General features: G+C 45.4%; 1 protein-coding gene across 2 annotated transcripts in view; it reads right to left on the bottom strand.

The window, feature by feature from the left end:
* Positions 1–899: 899 nt before the first annotated feature.
* PRKCG (protein kinase C gamma) overlaps positions 900–19,208 on the bottom strand; it is a 44,434-nt gene continuing 26,125 nt past the window's right edge. For both annotated transcript variants that reach the window (XM_060256298.1, XM_060256299.1), the window contains 14 exons: positions 18,387–18,518; positions 15,195–15,351; positions 14,961–15,095; positions 14,370–14,457; positions 14,061–14,090; positions 12,204–12,341; positions 10,602–10,775; positions 10,404–10,495; positions 8,122–8,184; positions 7,665–7,803; positions 6,410–6,490; positions 5,165–5,272; positions 2,757–2,897; positions 900–1,520 (listed from right to left, as the gene is read on the bottom strand). In XM_060256298.1, the coding sequence (XP_060112281.1) occupies positions 1,290–1,520; positions 2,757–2,897; positions 5,165–5,272; positions 6,410–6,490; positions 7,665–7,803; positions 8,122–8,184; positions 10,404–10,495; positions 10,602–10,775; positions 12,204–12,341; positions 14,061–14,090; positions 14,370–14,457; positions 14,961–15,095; positions 15,195–15,351; positions 18,387–18,518 (1,709 nt within the window). In that variant the 3' untranslated portion in view covers positions 900–1,289. The remainder of the gene's footprint in view (positions 1,521–2,756; positions 2,898–5,164; positions 5,273–6,409; positions 6,491–7,664; positions 7,804–8,121; positions 8,185–10,403; positions 10,496–10,601; positions 10,776–12,203; positions 12,342–14,060; positions 14,091–14,369; positions 14,458–14,960; positions 15,096–15,194; positions 15,352–18,386; positions 18,519–19,208) is intronic.

The following is a 19,208-nucleotide window of genomic DNA, read 5'->3' as shown; positions in this document are numbered from 1 at the left end:
GACACCCTGTGAGGTGGGTGGGGCTGAGAGAACATAAGAACATAAGAGAAGCCATGTTGGATCAGGCCAACGGCCCATCAAGTCCAACACTCTGTGTCACACAGTGGCAAAAAATTTTATATACACACATACACTGTGGCTAGAGAGTTCTCACAGCAGCTGCCCTTTCAAGGACAACTCCTATGAGAGCTATGGCTGACCCAGGGCCATTCCGGCAGCTGCAAGTGGAGGAGTGGGAAATCAAACCCGGTTCTCCCAGATAAGAGTCTGCACACTTAACCACTACACCAAAGCCAGGGTCAAATTGGACGGCCATCTGTAGAGGATGAGACGCCTGACTGATCTAAGTGGCTCTGCAAATGCCTTTGGATCTCAGTGTTTCACACAGCCCTGGTTGATCATGCTGTTATCCAAAGCTTTGCTATCATGTAACCTAGAAAGAAGGCTGGCAGGAGAGGCCATAAATGGCTACTAGGCATTTATATCGCTATTTTATATTTATTTATATCGCTATTTTATATTTATTTATATCGCTATTTTACTGCTAAATCTGTTTTATGCCAATAAAGGCTTGCTATTTATTTACTAGGCAAGCCTAAGCCAGACCCCATCTCACCTCCTTCCCATAAATTAAGCACCCAGTTCCTTTCTGAGGCCCTTTTGCCAAATAACCAAAATATGAAATTAGGCAGAAGCAGGGCTTTTTTTGTAGAAAAAGTCCAGCAGGAACTCATTTACATATCAGGCCACACACCCCTGACATCACCATTGTTTCACAGGCTTTTTTGGTAGAAAATGCCCAGCAGGAACTCATTTGCATATTAGGCCACACCCCCTGACACCAAGCCAGCCAGAACTTCGTTCCTCTGCGTTCCTGCTCAAAAAATGCCCTGGGCAGAAGCAATCCTATGGCTAGGCAAGTTGCCTTTACACCTAAATATTCTTTATACTATTAATGCTAGCACAGTTTGCCTTGCTTTTGAGAACACACCTCTCAGTTGAACTTGGGGAGGTTCAAAAATGGGAATCTGGAATAAAGGAAGGGTTTCTATTTTATCTCTTCTTTATATAGGCTATATATAGTTATATTTCTTTCTTATTCTTGCTGATTTGGTTCACCTCATGGAGAAAAGGAGGATGGAAGCGACACTCTTGGAGGAGATGGTAATAAAATGTTGTAAGGGGTCTTGGGTTGGGTTTCAAGGTGGAGTCATGCTCTTGAGAGCAGAGATCTACAGGCAAGGTTTGGCTCAAGGGTGTGTTAGGGTCAAAGGTTATTAGGATGAATGTCACACTAAGGAAGTAGGGGAAGGGATCATCCCTGTGGGAGAGAGGGGCAGGCCAGTTGGGGAGAGGCTTCCCCTCCGCAATGTGGATGGGTGTACAAATTCAGGGTTAATGTAGGTGAACCCCTGGAATTCACTCTGGTCGATGCTCGCAAGAACCAGTTGGTCTGGAGGCGTCAGAGCTGGTGGTGCTCGGGTGAAGAACTTGTCAAAATTTTCACCGCTCCGGCCACACTGGAGGAAGGGGAGGGCGGGAAAGGGTGGAGGGAAAAGATAAAAGGAAGAAATATAATCTTAGTCTTTTTGTTTACTCTCCGGTCCCACCACCTTTTTTAACTTGCTCAGTTTAATGTCCACCCACTCTATTTGTACTTGCTAATGTTTCAAGGAAAGTTACACTATTTCATGACTTTTCTAAAATCAGAATATCACAAGCAAATACAAATTCTTAACCAAAGTATTTTTCAATTTTCTGTTGACCTCCCTTTTGTTTCAGTTCTTTATTTGTTCTCAAGTAGAAGAGTTGGAAAGAGAAGCTTTAAATGCATTGATTAAATCTCAAATAGCAAAAACTTAACATTTTAAAAACTACTATATTTACATCTTGGGATAAGAAAAGAGAGTATCAAGGAGAACCATTTTTGTGTTGTTTTGGTTCCAAAGACATTTCAATGTCACAATGCAGGAAGCTGCAATGAATCTCCATGCCAATTGGGATCAGCAGTGAAGGAAAGCGACATTTTAAAATGAAAAATTTGGCATTTTGCAAGCTTCATACTTGGATCTTCCGTGTGTTGCAACTATGAGATCATTTTTTCTATTTTAAAGATCTGGAGAAGTGGCAAGAAAGGGGCTGAGGAAGCAGAACAGAAAATAAATGCGTCTTGGTCACTGTAGGATTTTTTCCCCCTTCATGCATGATAAATGTGAGAACAGATGCACAGCTTAAAGAGGTTCAGGTATGAAGAAGAAGACTGCAGATTTATACCCCACCCTTCTCTCTGAATCAGAGACTCAGAGCAGCTTACAATCTCCTATATCTTCTCCCCCACACAACAGACACCCTGTGAGGTGGGTGGGGCTGAGAGGGCTCTCACAGCAGCTGCCCTTTCAAGGACAACTCCTGCAATAGCTGTGGCTGACCCAAGGCCATTCCAGCAGCTGCAAGTGGAGGAGTGGGGAATCCCTAACCCGGTTCTTCCAGATAAGAGTCCACACACTTAACCACTACATCAAACTGGCTCTATGCACATGCATAGACATGTGCCAACAGAGAAGTAACATGATAGCAAACTGCATGTGTGGTGCCTGGTATATGTGAACAAATGCATATGTACAGGAGACTGTGCCTGTGCACAAGACAATATGAACATGCACTTCACCTGGGCATGCCTGCATGCATCGAACAATCAATGCATGTCTGCTTTGCTGATTGTGCCTGAATGAGTGAGAAGCCTTAAAGCTACTCACTGGCCTGGGGATGAAGGGTGGGGCAATTTCCAGATTTTCCAGCCTCTCCCAGTCCATCCAGCGGAAAAAGCCATGCTCTCGAATATCCCGTTCACCATCAGGCCCAGATCCCAGACGCTTCAGCGGATGCTTGGTCAAGAACTGAGGAAGGAGACAGAGAAAGAAGTTTGCTAGTGCTGCCCTCTGGCTCTAGGGAACTCAGGCTCCAGTCAAAAACTTCTTGGCTCATGGTGGGTCATGGAACAAGATGTTCTAACAGCAAATGCATGCCTGAAAGCAACATTTTCCAGAAGCTTGCAAAGCCACTGGGTGCTTACAGGGGAGGAGGGGCAGCCAAGAGACAGGGATGCTTAATTCCATCACTCTCAACTGGTTTTCTGCAATTCTCCCCACAGGAATTCCCCCTTCCGCTGGGCTAACTTCCAGCTTCCTGCAGGCCCATAGCTACGAGGGGGTCTGTGGAGGCACAGCCTCCTGACTGCTAGGCAGTCCCTAACCAGCCTCCAGTGCCTCGGCTCCATCCTTCTCCATTCTGCCGTCGTCATCATACACCATTGCTTCTGCTTTCTTAGGGGACCTGATCATACACAGTTGCTTCTGCCTGCTTAGTGGCCAGAAGAATTCTCTGACCCCTCAGCAAACAGAAACAACAGTGCACTTTCACCACCCAGGACTGAAAGTTAAGCTCCACCTTGTTTCTGCTTGCTTAGGGGCTGGAAGAATTCTCTGATCCCTCAGCAAGCAGAAACAACGGGGCACTTTTGGAGCCCAGGACTGAAAGTTAAGCTCCACCTTGCTTCTGCTTGCTTAGGGGCTGGAAGAAATCTCTGACCCCTCAGCAAGCAGAAACAATGGAGCACTTTCAGTGCCCAGGACTGAAAGTTAAGCTCCCTGTTGCTTAGGGGCTGGAAGAAATCTCTGACCCCTCAGCAAGCAGAAACAACGGGTGCCCAGGACTGAAAGTGCCCAGGACTGAAAGTTAAGCTCAAAGTTGCTTCTGCTTGCTTAGAGGCTGGAAGAAATCTCTGACCCCTCAGCAAGCAGAAACAAGGGAGCACTTTCAGTGCCCAGGACTGAAAGTTAAACTCCCTGTTGCTTCTGCTTCCTTAGGGGCTGGAAGAAATTTCTGACCCCTCAGCAAACAGAAACAATGGAGCACGTTCAGTGCCCAGGTCTGAAAGTTAAGCTCCCTGTTGCTTCTGCTTGCTTAGGGGCTGGAAGAAATCTCTGACCCCTCGGCAAGCAGAAACAATGGGTGCCCAGGACTGAAAGTGCCCAGGACTGAAAGTTGCTTCTGCTTGCTTAGAGGCTGGAAGAAATCTCTGACCCCTCAGCAAGCAGAAACAAGGGAGCACTTTCAGTGCCCAGGACTGAAAGTTAAGCTCCCTGTTGCTTCTGCTTCCTTAGGGGCTGGAAGAAATTTCTGACCCCTCAGCAAGCAGAAACAATGGAGCACGTTCAGTGGCCAGGTCTGAAAGTTAAGCTCCCAGTTGCTTCTGCTTGCTTAGGGGCTGGAAGAAACCTCTGACCCCTCAGCAAGCAGAAACAACAGGACTGAAAGTTAAGCTCCACGTTGGGCTAGAGGGCGCCTGCAAGAAGAGGCCGTTCTGGCCCTCAAGTAGGGAGGCGGGGGCAGAGGGCGGATGGCTCCATTGCAGACAGGGCAGGGTAGGGTAGGCTGGCGCACACAAGTGGAGGTCCCAGCTGCAGTCCGGGGCTGGGGATCAGTGGAGAGGTGATGTTCGCCTGCAAGGGTTTTCCGGCCTGGTTTCTCTGGCCACCCGAGCGAGAGTGGGAGCTGTGCTTGGGCAGCCTTGGCTCGCCCTCCGACAGGAAGAAATCCGAATTGGAGATCTTGTAGCCCCAGAAGTCAGTTGTGACTTGGTGGCTCCTTCCACCCCCCCCCTTGTCCCGCCAGGCTTGCCTAGCTGGATCATGCTACAGGTAAGAGCAAGAGACCATGCGGCATGTATCTAAACCTCTGAGTGACTCCCCACCAGAGCTGCTGGAAGAGGGGTGGAAAGGGATCAGCTTGGGGCAGCTGTGGGGAGGGGGGAGGCTGTATAGCAGCAAGCTGGCAGCTTTCCTCCTCAGCGGTGGTAGGAGAGAAGGCCATGGAGGTTGCGGCCACTATGTGCCCCCTGAAAAAAATCAGAGCCCCCCAATTCTTCAAATCCTGGCTACGGGGCTGGCTTCCCGGAATCTCAGCCCATCACAAGGGGGAATCAAACCAATTATACACAGAATGGAGGGAGCAGTGGAAAGGCATTCCATGTCCATCCATAATTTCTTCCCTTCAATTCCCATCCCATATTAGCGCTCCAGCGTTTCCCTTATAAGATCTAGTCTCACTCTCAATGAAGGGGGACTTGCTCCTCCAGGGGCACCAATTCAGAGCCAGGACTCACCCCTTTGCAGATGGAAACGGCCTCTCGTGAAAGAGATTTAGGATAAGACACTGTATGTTCCATGATGGACTGGAACAGTTCATCTTCATCTTCTCCATCAAATGGCGGCTGCAGGTAGAGAGAACAGGGGAGATGAGCCTGATGTATTCCCTTCCAGGTTTAGTTCTTTTCAGGAGGCAGCTTGTAAGTGGATTTCAGTTTATAAAACGCCCTTTCCTACTGTGAAATCCTGATATAAACACAGGACCTAGCTACTATGATATGCTTCATGAACGATAGTAGCAAAAGATGTGGCAGCCACAAAGAAAGAAATACATGCTCCACCCACTGGGATACACAAGGATGCATGGGGGATGCACAAGTCACATTTCTTCTTCCAATTTTTCTAGGCTTTCATGCAAAGGAGGAATTGGACATCTTGCCTATAGGACCTCCAAAGGAACAAAGTCCTGAATGGGTGAACGAAGGCAATGCAAGTCACTGCACATCCTCTTGCCGAGCACCAAATGTGAAGCTTCTCTACCTAACACGAAGTGTCATTCCAAGAAGGTTTACTCAGAACTAAGCTCCACTGAATTCAATGGGACTTGCTTCTAAATGCCTGCCTTATATGCATGACCATCTAAATCTTTTTCTGAGTGAATTGTAGGATCCACTTCAAACAGAGGACCTTCTATGTTCTGAAAGATCTAGTGAAATCCATTTTCCATAGAATTCCCTCCAGGTCCCTCTTACGAGATCAATGCTCCTTGGAACCCGGCATATTGTAACAAGCTCAGATCCTAGTCAGTGGCACAGTGCATTCCGGTGTGATAAAGAGAATGTTAATGTGCCTTAATGACTGCAGATAATATCCTCTTACAGGTTTTGTTCAAGCACCCATAAAGGTTTGGAAGAGATGATACCTGCCTCCCCCAGTTCATAGTGGGAGGAGGAAAAAGAAAGAACGGCATAGAGATGTTGAGAGAGACAAAGAGGCATGAACATTCTGCTCAGTTGCTGGCCGAAGCACCTTATAAAACATCCCTATATGAACAGCATTCTAATCAGACGCCTAAACATGAGTCCTTTGCAAATTCTAGTCATCATTGAAAATCAATTACATCAAGATCTATTGTTCAGTATCATCCTTGCTTGCCTTAAAGCCTCATCACTAGATCTTGCAGCAGCATGAATAAGACAGCCTTTGAACTGAAAGGGATGCTTCACAAATTCAGAAAAAAATCCTGTCTAGAACCCACTCACCTGCCCAGCCAGCATCTCATAAAGGAGGACACCAAACGACCACCAGTCCACAGATTTCCCATACGGCTGGTAGGCGATAATCTAAGAGAAAGGGAGAAAAGGAAGGTGAAAGAGCTGAGAACGACAAGCCCTGGGTCCTTTGTGAAAGCAGCGGGATCAACTAGGGCAGAGTGTTGTGCATACTACACTGCTGTTATTGCACTGTTTTTATTGCACACTGGGATTTGACTTGAGTTCCAGCAAGGCAGGCAGGCTATAAATGAGGTAAAAACAAAACAATTGTTAATTGACAGGTTGATCCATTCCTTCTACATCCCATTCCAAAAAATCTGAAGACCACCTTAGATGGCAAAGAGGACTCCTCCAATACTTCAGACCAATTCTAAAATAACTAGAAGTGACACAATAACGTTAAATAAAAATTAAAAGTTATGGTAAAACCAGCAAAAAAACCCAGAATATCCAATTATAACCAGGGTTTTTTGGGTAGCAAAAGCCCAGTAGGAACTAATTTGCACATTAAGCCACCCCCGACACCAAGCCAGCTGGAACTGCGTTCCTGTGCATTCCTGCTTAAAAAAAAAAGCCTTGATTATAACCCTTTCAGCAGCACTTCTGAAAAGCTTCTAAAAGACTTCTGTGCACTTAGAACATCAAAACAGTTTCAAAGATCCTCCCCCCACCAAGAAACATTGTGCCAGAAGGCCACAATATTAGGGGCCAGCTGCATTCCAAAAGATAGGAAGTGTGATAGTTTGGGTGCCACCACTGAAAATGCTCTGTGATAAGGTCTCGCCAGCTTCACTACAGACAGAGCAGGCTCTATTCCAGAGCCTCATAAGCTGGTTTCAAGCCCCAGGCTGTACATTTGGGTGAAGACAGTTATTCAGGTACTGTGGAACCAACCATTTATGGGTTTCCTTCCCCTCAGGATTCCCCTTCCCTCTCCAGTGTGACCTTTTGTTACATCTCACACACATGACTGATATATAAATGGACAGGACATAAATAAACAAGCACAGACTTGCTATCCTCACATCAAGTTTGTCCCTGAGTGAAGGGTATAGAAGATGGAAATCAGAGCTTCATAATTTTCAAAAATCTAAATATACTAAAAATTGGCTTGGAAAGGATGGATCCTGGGATTTCTTGGCACAGAATATAGATTTGAGAAGGAAAGTGAAGATTTCATTGGAAGAAACTGGTGGTCAACTAAGAAGGGGGAGGGAGATTAAAAACTAGGAGGGTTCTGTACCTCTGGAGCAATGTAGTCAGGCGTTCCACAAAAGGTCCGGGTGGTTACACCAGGAAAGATGTTTTCTTTGCACATCCCAAAATCTGTGATCTTTATGTGACCATCAGCATCCAGCATTACATTATCCAGTTTCAAATCTCTGGGCAGGAAAGAGAGCACACAAACAATTGAAACAAAATCTCCACTAGAGGGTGCTAGATTACACCTAGGATTACGTGGCTCAAGAAGGCCATCTGGGAACAGGATCTGGGCTTTTAAATGCTGATCTTGGTATGGCAAGGGGAATGCGCTGCACAGTGAGGGTTAGATAATTATGCAAGGGAAGAGGGAAGGGAGGAAGAAGTAGGAGCCAGAATCCTGGAATTCTTTGAGAGATGGGTTTTCTAGTGATGCCAGAAGATCGAGGAGCCAAGATTTCTGAGACTCCCACTCAGGTGGAAGGAAGGCACGTACTCACCTATAAATAATCCCCTTGTTATGCAAAAAGAACAAGCCAATTGCAATTTCAGCAGCATAAAACCTGTAACAGGAAAGACACAGGGTGGGGGGAGGGGGAGAGTGAGAAAATAGCATTGATACTAAATTAGTCACATCATCCAAAGGAATGTTCATATTAACACTCAGAAAATACGAGCTGGCATACGACATCCTCTAAAGAGAAGCCTGTGTCTGGGAGCTTTTCTGCACACTACTTTTTCCTGTGGGCATGCTTTGTCGTACTGTTCAAATGGCAGCCAGAGCAGTTTTCATTCCTGGTACAGTCATCAAGAAGCCCCAGAATATGTTGGCTTCCTGCTGTATCTACCTGGATTAAAAATATCCACATTTATGCCACCATTCACACATTGTGGACACAGCCTTTCTGAAATGAATAGCAACACTCCTGCATCAGCACTGAACTCAGTACTCTAATATGCACAAATAGTTATTCTTGTAAATATAAGGATTTATCATTACTTATATGGCACTATCAATGAGACCTGGGATTTAACAGATTAAGAATACAGAAACGAGTCCAAAGAGCATACATTTCATAATTACGGCACAGAGGAAGTAGATGGAGAAGAGAATAAACAGAGTAACAGTACACGTATAGCTCAATGGTGCATACTTTATTTTCAGAAGGGGATAAGGGTTAAGGAGTAAAGACGAATAACGCTTCAAGCTTAGGAGTTATGAAGTAATACTGAAAGTACGTACAAATGTAATGTGAAAATTACTAGTCTGGGTTAGGGACAGAGATTTTAAAGGTCATAGAAGACCGAGTGCAAAAGATCAGTAATTGTAAAAATCAATTAGCATTCTACTTCTCCCAGGTGGCTGGTTTGAAGACCAAGAAAAAGATACCTTCCCTTTTCCTTGACTGGAAGAAATGCCTTTCCCACAATTTAAATAGCCTCTCAAAAACTACAAATTAGTTGGAGGGAGAGGGTGTTTGTATCATGGGAAAGGCATTGGAGGAAAAGGTTAAAGTCCCCCACCCCCACCTAGCAACCTATGCCTATGGCTGCTGAGGAGATTTTTAAAAACCAAGGAAGATCCTCATCAGACATTTTCCCTAGTTTGTCTTTTGGCTCTAAGACAAGGAGTTCATCTTCTCAAGGTAGCTGCCTGATCGTCATTCTCACACTGCACCTGCCAGTAGTTTCAGACACAAGAGTCCCTTGCAAAAGAAGCCGCAAGCAGCATTACTGTATCTTCAAAGCATGGCATAAGGTTGCTTCCTGCTGTTTGCTCATACAGATCTACAAAGCCCATGCCTTTTTCTCTTTTTCAAGGGCTGGATTCTGGATTTAAACTCAAAAAGCTGCTCAGTTACACAACTTCATCGGAGTGTACTGATTTCCCATGAAACTGAAGCTTGGTTAGAGACACACGCAGTAGGATAAAGTGGCAGAATGTACAGTGCCACTGTGGAGTGACAATTTTAATTGTGGAGTTACAATTTTAAAAGGAAGCACGTTGGGGATAAAAGTTCTAGCCCAGGCTTCTCCTTGCTGTGCTTGAAACAGATTTGTCATTTTTACACAGGGGCCCACTCATAAATGCAACCTGCAACCTGAGGTGGTATAAGTCACTTCTTCCACTCTGGAAACTGAAATGGATCTTCATAAACACTCTTAAGCAGATCAGCTCCAGGATTATGGAGGACTCCATGAAAGGCATTAACCTGGAAGAAGCTGGGCACGCAAACTCCTATGCCTCTGGTCCTTTTGGGTGATGCAAAGTGATTGACTGATTGATTGATTGGATTTATTTCCCGCCCTCCCCGCCGAAGCAGGCTCAGGGTGGCTATAGTTGGGCCACTGGGCCCTTTGCTGGCTTGGAGGTCCTCACCATCCACTAGTGCCAAGCAGGGTTCCCTCAAAGCTGAGTTAGTGTGAGCTAGATCACAGCTTTTTAGCCTCCAAATCACACATTCTTGTTTTAGCTCAGGAAAAATGGTCCCAGAGCCACCCTGAGCCTGCTTCAGTGGGGAGGGCAGGATATAAATCCAATAAATAAGTAATAACCTAATGAATGCAGTGGCTCACAATGTAGAATTGCCAGTAGCTCACAAAATAGAATTTTTGCTCACAAAACTCCACAGCTTAGAGGGAGCATTGGTGCCAACCCTGCTCCAGTATCTCAGATGAATTTTTAAAAGTGTCCCTCTGTTGCAATCACCCTCTGTGTGGTGCTGTTTACCCAGAAACACACAAAATATATTCCTGATCAAGATTCCAGAGACTCACGTACATAGCATGAGGTTCCTTGAATTTCCCAACTTGCTGGATGTGATACATGAGGTCACCTCCGTTGACATACTCCATAACAAAATAAAGCCGGTCCTTGAAGAAAAAGATCATAGGGATGTATCCATTATCACAACAAGCTGACAAAGTACCACCCCATTCCCTCTCCTCCTCCCCAGGAAGGTGAACTTATGGTGTTTACCGCAGTTTGGAAAGTGGAATGTAGTTGGGTTAGGAAATGAGGGCGTTCCCCCATGGCCAAGACCCGCTTTTCCACCATGGTGCATTCCACATCATCATCCTGGATGATCACATCTTTCTTGAGGATCTTGATGGCAAACAGCTCTTCTGTTCCACGTCGCTCTGCCAGCATCACCTGTTGGAAAGGACCACCAACGTCTTTTGATTTTACTGCACTGTTTGCATTATTATCCCACCCTGCCTCCAAATACAGATACACACCCCTTTATCATGTTCCACGGCCAAGTGGAGATTTGAACTCAGGTCAACATCCTCATAGTGGACACATAAACTGTCAGACATACATCTGGAGTTCTGCACTAGAAACTCAATTCCCAAATGCACAGGAGTGTGATTCTGATTGGTGCTATGGCACAGGAGAAAAGGAGCATCCCCCAACCCACACTTGCTATTTTTCTGATCTGCAATGGCCCCGAGAGCCATTATTTGCCCTGTTGGGAAAACTTATGTGTCACCATTAGTGCATGTTTCTCCAAAGGGGCAAATGGGGCAAACAGCAGCTCAAACAGGCCATTTCAGATCAACAAAATAGTGGTGGTGGGTCTTAAAGTCCTTTTCCTGGCATATACCGCAGTCTGGTCCAAATAGGCTCTTGCACTCTTGAGAAGTCCCATCATGAAAGTGCAGTTACACGTCTGACCTGAAGTCCTAATGGCAGTCATGTGTCCACCACATGTACTTTGTAATGTGGTCACCCAATTTGGCACCCCCAGACTCCAGCACCCTAGGCAATCACCTAGTTTGCCAAGTGCAAGCCAGCCCTGCAACCATTCCAGACAATTAAATGGTCCAGCGTGTGATCCAGCAAGCCAAGCAGGTCTGGTAGTGGAAAGTGCTGCCAAGTCACAACCAACTCATGGCGACCCAGTAGAGTTTTTAAGGCAACAGATAGTTAGCAAGAGGTAATTTGCCACTGCCTGCCTCTGCATAGCAGCCCTGGATTTCTCTGGTGGCCTCCCATCCAAATATTAACTAGGTCAAACCCTGCTCAACTTTTGAGATTTCATGAGATTGGGCTAGCCTGGGCCACCCAGGTCAGAGGTCAATGGATGGGTGACCTCCTAGGAAGCACAGAAATGTGGTATGGCATTCCATGGGGAAAAGGTGGGATTTATACAACAAATAAATGAAGTAGTTTTCATTCAAAGCCTTCAAAAAGCATTTGAGCCAACATGGAAAAACAGCTTTGCAGCTTTTTTACGAAATACGTAAAGGAAATACGTAAGGAAATGGGATTGAACATCTAAGAAAGGGGGGCGGCGGGGAGAGAGAAAAGTAGAAAGCTCCACAAAACAGCGAGGCAGTGCTGCAACTGGGGAGACCTTGATACAGCATGCTCCCCGATATGCAACCCCTTAGTGATATTATTGCACAGCCCCTCCCAAATGTGCAGCCCCTTACTGATATTGTTCCTTTCTCACATCACAATCTCACATGTCAGTGCACCCCAAAACATGCATCCTATCATCACCATGTATGAATTTTTAGTCCACTCAACACCACCCTCCACATCCCTCCACACTGCCTCATAGCAGGCCCCCACCTTGCCAAAACTGCCTTTGCCTAACACCATGAGAAAGTTGAAGTCTGAGATGTGGAAACGATTGGTGCCGAAGAACGTGCCACGCTTGGAGTCTGTTGGGCTCGGGGATGGCGATGAGATGGGGCCGTGGCGAACCTTCTGTAGGGCAAATGGGGTGGGGAGGAGGAAAAGAAACAGAAATGGACAGTTGAGGTTCTTGCTGGCTCAGAGCGAAGGGTGTGAGAACTGGCACCATGCATTCTGGTGTACTTATCCCACAGCGGCAGGCTGACCTTGATATAGCATGCTCCCCGATATGCAACCCCTTAGTGATATTAATGCACAGCTCCTCCCAAATGTGCAGCCCCTTACTGATATTACTGGAACAATGAGGAGCAGAAATCTAACAAGTACGTGCAAACCTTAAAACTCTGCATGTGCTAAAATTCCCAAAGGGGCAAAGGAGTCTGAGAAACTAGTGCATGATACACAGCAATTTTGGCCCATGTTTGGACATATTCAAAGCAGGGAATGTTGGCAGTTTGTGGAGAGCCAAGGCAATGCTCAGCGTGAGAGTCCTATAGTAGGTAGCCTCATCTCAGAGATCTTAGGTGTTTTGTCTCTTCTCCACTCCCTTCCCTCCCCACACCAAGCACTCACAGCTCACCTTCTTCTGGAGAACTCAGAAAAACGCTTAGGGCAGTCAGAAAGGAAATAATTCTTCATGCAATACACAATTAGTGGAATTCATGCTACAGAAATGTCAGAGAGGGGCCACTAGTTGACTTTAAAAAGAGGAGCGGGGAAATTCATGGATGGCATGTTGTGTCAGTGGTAACCAGCCTTGATTGCAAAGGATGGATCCTCCATGTTAAAAGGCACTATATCTCTGAACAACAGATGTCAGGGTTAAAATAACAAGAAGGGGCTGTATCCATTTATGCAGTAATTATGAGCTTGCTCAGGGGCCTTAACACCTTTTTTGGCACTCAACAAATGTTTTCAGAAAGTGGTCAGGGCCAGTTGTGGCTTTTGCCCAGCAAGGTTTCTGATTGTCCACTGGAGGCCAGATTTGCTGAGCAGATTTAAATATTGCCTTGGCAGCAGCTGCTACCACAGCACAGGATCTTTATTGCGTGACTGAAGGAAAGCTGTGCGCAAGCAAGAAAATATTTTAAACCATATGTTAATTTTTAAAGGCCCAGTAGTTTGCCTGAAAAGGTTGAAGAGTTACTATTATAGTTACTATAACAGTTAATAATAATAATAATAATAAATTTATTTTTGTATCCCGCCCTCCCCTGCCAAAGGCAGGCTCAGGGCGGCTCACAGGACATGGTATAACCATGATTTCAATAAAATACAATCAGTACAATAAAACAGATTAAAATACAGTTGAATTACATTTATAAATTAAGTTAAAAATTAGATAAAACAGTTAGCCATTATGAGTTATTAATTAAGGTGCTACAATTCAGAAACATGTATAGGATGGCTAGAAGTCAATTTAGCCGGGTTCCATCTTAAAAGCGAGCTTAAAGAGGGCGGTTTTGCATTAGTTATGCATTACTTCACTCCCTGACATTATGTCCGCCTCCTTTGGCAGCCATTTTGTGATTGCATCCACCACCCTGCTTTAAAATCCCAAAGGTACCCACAGGCTCAAAACAGATGGAGATCCCTGCACTAGCTGATTATTATTGGGCCAGGTGGGTTCTTCACTCAATCTAATGTTACAATTTTTGTATTTTATTTCTTTTCCTGCCTTCACCATACAAGAAATCAGTACTAAGACTGATGGATATTCTTATTGGTAAAATGAGGAAACCTCTGCTTCTTCCCATTCTACTAAAAGACAAAACAGAAGAAACCAAATACCTCATATAGCTCCAGAGGGAAGTTGCAAGCCTGCAAAACAAAAAGATAACAAATTAAGTAATGCTTGCGCAAATTTTGACCCATCCCTTGGTCAGAAATTCTCTGTGTGTGTGTGTTCAAATACAACCACCAGATCATCCTCCCTTCAGGTCCTAAGAGAAAGTGTTCCTTAAATATGCATTCTATCACAGGAGAGCCCTCTAGCCATGGAGTTGTTTCTGCTCTGTGGTTGGGCTGGACTTGGCACATTGGGGGTGGGGTGGGGGGAAGCGCCAATCCAAAGAGTGTCAGGGTGAGCCACGAGGTTACCTCGAATTTCTGCAGCAGCCCACAGTTTTCTGCATCGGCCACGGGGACACTATAATATTCGCCCTCCTCCTGATTGAGCAATTTGTACCTGGGACAGCGACGCAGACAGGGACATCGGGCAGGGGAAGAGAAGGGAGATGAACAAGAGGAGAGAGTGGGTGGGAAGATGGAGGCAGAAAAGGAAAGGAGAAAGGAAAGTGGATAGGAGTAGAAATAAGAGAGATTTGATGGGTTAGACAGTTTTATATGGCAGTGGGTGGAGTATAGATAGGTAGGTAGATGATCAATAGATAGATAGAGGGATAGAGAGAGAGATGAGATGATAGAGAGAGAGAGAGATGACAGACAGATGATAGATAGATAGATAGATAGATAGATAGATAGATAGATAGATGATAGATAGATAGATAGATAGATAGATAGATAGATAGATAGATAGATAGATAGATAGATAGATAGATGCAAACAGACGAAAACCCAAAGAGACGCAAAGACGCACGGGAAAAGAGAGAGAAAATGAGCTACCAGTGGTTCTCTAAGCTGCCCCCTTACTCTCTTCCACCTTCTCTTCTGCCCCCCATTCCCACTTACCAGCCTTCCAAAGGGCCCTTGAAAAGCTCGGAGACACCAAATGACATGGCTCCCATGAAATCGTTGCGGGTCGTCCGGTCCCAGTCCCACACCTCAATGGAGAGACGCCGCTCCATGTCACCTGGCTGCAGGTTGCTGAGGGGAGCAAAAGAGAGAATTTTGCTAGAAAAGACGGGGTGGGGGGGGAGTCCCTTTGCTAGCTAAGCTCTTTGCTTGTGGAACTGGCAGACTTACAAAATGAAAGTTTCATTCCACACCGGGTTGAGGGTAGATCGGACAGTACGGGTCTTCTGCTTTGTTAGATTCTTTGGATCAGGGATCAGCTTGAGTTTCACGTAGGGATCAGAGAGACCATTGGGATCCATCGGGATCAAGTTCAGTGCTTCAACAACTGACAAAGAAAGGAGAGGCACAGATATGGGCTTTGCCCAGAGATATCACAGGCTGTGCCCCAATTCCTTCAAACTTTCCTCATAGGACTTGGTCTCCAGACCTCTCACCATCTTCATCACCCTCCTCTGGACCCGTTACAGCTTGTCTATATCCTTCTTAAAATGTGGTGCCCAAAACTGAACACAATACTCTACATTACAAAAATGTATACCACAATAAACCTGATAAGGTGCTACAAGATTCCTTTCTGTTTCTCCTGTAACAGACTAAAAGGGCTATTCCACGTAAGTGCTGAAGGAGAGCCAGGATGGGCTGGAAAGCCAATCTCCTGCCCTCTGTATTGGGTTGGAGGGAGGCTCTGTCAAACTCCATTCCACACTACCTGCTGTTGGCCACAAAAGCTGCTATGACAACAAATTCCTACCAGCCTGGGGGGGGGGCATGAAGGAGATCGTAAAGAGGTGGCCAAGGAAATCCCTCTGTGTAAAGAAACCACAGTGATGGCTTTCTCCTCACCACCTACATGCTGGCTCCAGGAGGCAGAAAAAGAGAACAAGAAAGAGTGCAGAGGAAGGTGTGAAAAGAAGAGGCGGGGATGTCAAGTTCTACTGCTAGGAATAGAACCCAGGCGGCCTGGCTCCTAGCCTCTGCTAGCTCACTCAGTCCCACTCTCCACCCGGGCACAACCAGGCATCCTGCTCTCATGCTGGTACTCATCTCAGGTTCACCAGATATTGTTTCCTCCTAAAGAGTCTAGGCATTCTGGGTCTCAGCCCTAGCATCCGGTCTGGATGGAAGGAAGGATTTGTTTAAGATAACAGAATAAGGGAAGAACTGTATATATTTACACAAGAAAAAACTCTGCACCAAAATAGCTCCATACCTGAGCTAAATTCAGCTGAATCTTGTGACCTGTATACATCAAGCAAATGTGATTGAATTATGCAAATGAAGCAATGAAGCACATATTTGCATAATCTATTCTACCTCTGCCTGAGTTGCTGAAGGACAAGAAGCTATAAAGAGCACTGAATTCCACCTCCAGATCATTGGAAGTCCCTCAGGCACCCCTGCCTCTTTCTGTATTTCACCAATTGTCAAACATCACAAAAAAAAAAAATAACCACAACAATAAGGAAGTCTGCAAAGACAGACTTTCCCTGCCAGTGAGCAGGACTCTAGGAGGGAACAAAATCTGATGAACCTGAACCGAGTACCAATGAAAGTAACTAGCTGGTTACAATTTTTTTTTTAAATTCAATTTGGGAAACTGAATTCTGGACTAAATAAACCTTACATCCAGCCCTGCTGGGTTCTTCTGGCATTCTTAGGACAGCATGGCTGATTCCAGCCAGAGCATGAAAGCACACCCCTGCCAAGGTGGCAGGCATGCCGTTTGCTGTTGCAGCTCTCTACCTCCTGCAACTCTACCTCCTGATCCTTCCCTCCATGTATAGTCAGCTCCTTGGATCCAGAATTTAGCATCCTGAACACCTTAGCTTTCATTTTTTAAAAAGTAAATTTCTAGTCCTTATGAAGAAAAGTTTCAGCTAGTGGATCTTCCGTCACAGGAGAAGGACTGAGCCAGATTTTCTGGCACCCCTGCAATCCACTAGGCTGTCCCCATGACTAATAAAAGCAGAATAAATTATACAAAGGATAAGTAAATATTTGTAAAATTGCTCAGTATGCACAGTTAATTCAGATTACAATACTGGCTTCTCCTGGGTAATAATTTGGATTTACATTTTTACAGAGGTTTTTTTGCATATTAGGCCACTCCCCTGATGCCAAGCCAGCCAGAACTGTGATTCTGCTCAAAATAAAAGCCCTGCTTTTTAAAAAATATAGAGGGGTATGTATAACCCTGAGGTACAGTTTGGTATAAAGAAGTCTGACTTTTCACATTTATCTAATGCGTTCAAAGAGCTTCATGTACATTATCTTTTTGTAAGGACAACAATCCTGAAAGGTAGATTGATACTATTACCCCCACCCACCCCCTGCCATACTCCAGATTAGTGACTAGGGCTGAGAGAAACAGAAGTCACTCTAAGGCTACAGCACGGGTGAGATCTGAAGCAAGGACTTCTTGATTTGTAACTCAGCCTCTTTGGGCACAAACAGCATGAAGATCACAGATCTCCAACCATCTGTAAAAGCAAATTGCAGTCACACGCAGCCCCAATTTGAATTGGAGCCACGCAGGGAGGAGATAGGAGATTTAACCCGTCAACCCCCATTCAGTCTCGCCAATTGAAACCAAGCTCCCTGGGCTGTGGTTAGCCTTTTATTAAAGGGGGAAAATGTGTCTTGTAATAACTTGTCTCTCCCCCTCAAAAATGCTACGAACAGTGCAATTAACTTGGTTTCAATTAGCAAAACTGGGGTTTGAAATGTTCTCTCTCTCTCACCCCACTCCCTCACAAATTGGGACTCTGCACAGATAAAGGTAAAGGTAGTCCCCTGTGCAAGTACCAGTCATTTCCGACTCTGGGGTGACGTCGCATCATGACGTTTTCATGGCAGACTTTTTTACGGGGTGGTTTGCCATTGCCTTCCCCAGTCATCTACACTTCCCCCCACCCCCAGCAAGCTGGGTACTCATTTTACCAGCTTTGGAAGGATGGACTGCTGAGTCAACCTTGAGTCAGCTACTTGAACCCAGCTTCCGCCAGGATCGAACTCAGGTCATGAGCAGAGAGGTTGGACTGCAGTACTACAGCTTTACCACACTGCGCCACAGGGCTCCTTCTGCACAGATGCAAATTGCCTTTTACAGACAGATCAGTGGTCTTTCTCAGAGGGTAGCCGTGTTAGTCTGCAGTAGAACAGCAAGGTTCAAGTCCAGCAGCACCCAACAAGAATTTCAGAAAATAATTTTTCCAAGAGGCAAAGCTCCCTTCATCAGATACTCCTTCCACACCTCCGTTTCTGCCATTCTAACATTACACAAGCTCACCAAAGATGGAAAAAAAGGAGACCCTCCCAGGCTTATACTATTCCTCCTTTCCCCCTGTGTCTGATTCTTACTAGTCACACGGATCTCGTCACTCTCGAACGTCTCAATGCTGATTTTCAGGCGCCCCCGGCGTTCTGTGTGGTCCACCCCACACAGGCTGGGCACACAGTGGACACAGCGCTTGTGCACATTCATCTCACAGCCTGCAGGGGACAACAGAGGTGGGTCAGTCAGTCAGGACCAACTATCCCTACAATAGATAGCTTCAGTGCTCTCTAACCTCCACCCACCACCCTGCAAATTTGTACCACACATGGATTTTTATTTATTTATTTATTTCCGTAGATTTATAGGCCGCCCTTTCCCATAGTGTGCTCAGGGCAGTTTCCAACATAATAAAACAATCGAACCAGTTTAAAACATAAGCAAGACTATGAAGTGGGTCTTTGGGATAGCCTCATTTTCACCCTCATTACTTTGTCCCCACCCCGTATGCATGAAATTTAGGAAATCCACTGAGGACAGAGCTCCAGCTTATGAATGAATGGAGGCAGTCATTCATTTTAAATCTTACTGAGAAGGCGAAACAATTTGACAAGGATAGCCACTTTCCCCAGCAAGGAACTCTATGCAAAAAAGAACTGGCATATACTGTGGGTGCTTTAACATGGTGACCATTTGCAAGTGGATTTTGCCATTCTTACACAGTGAAAACCCAGTTGCAAAGTATGTTATTTAGTGAACCCTGTGTCAAGATCCAGTTGCCACCACAACATGTAAAGGAGTGCCCTATCCAATTCTCCTTACTTATGCCTTCTAAAGTCTCCAATTCCCCTCATAATTCATCCAAGCTAAAGCTGAGATGATGTGCTCCATTCTCTTACTGTATACAG

The sequence above is a fragment of the Heteronotia binoei genome, chromosome 15 (assembly GCF_032191835.1).
Source record: "Heteronotia binoei isolate CCM8104 ecotype False Entrance Well chromosome 15, APGP_CSIRO_Hbin_v1, whole genome shotgun sequence".
NCBI classification, from domain to species: domain Eukaryota; kingdom Metazoa; phylum Chordata; class Lepidosauria; order Squamata; family Gekkonidae; genus Heteronotia; species Heteronotia binoei.
This window is presented reverse-complemented; position numbering and strand designations above follow the sequence as displayed.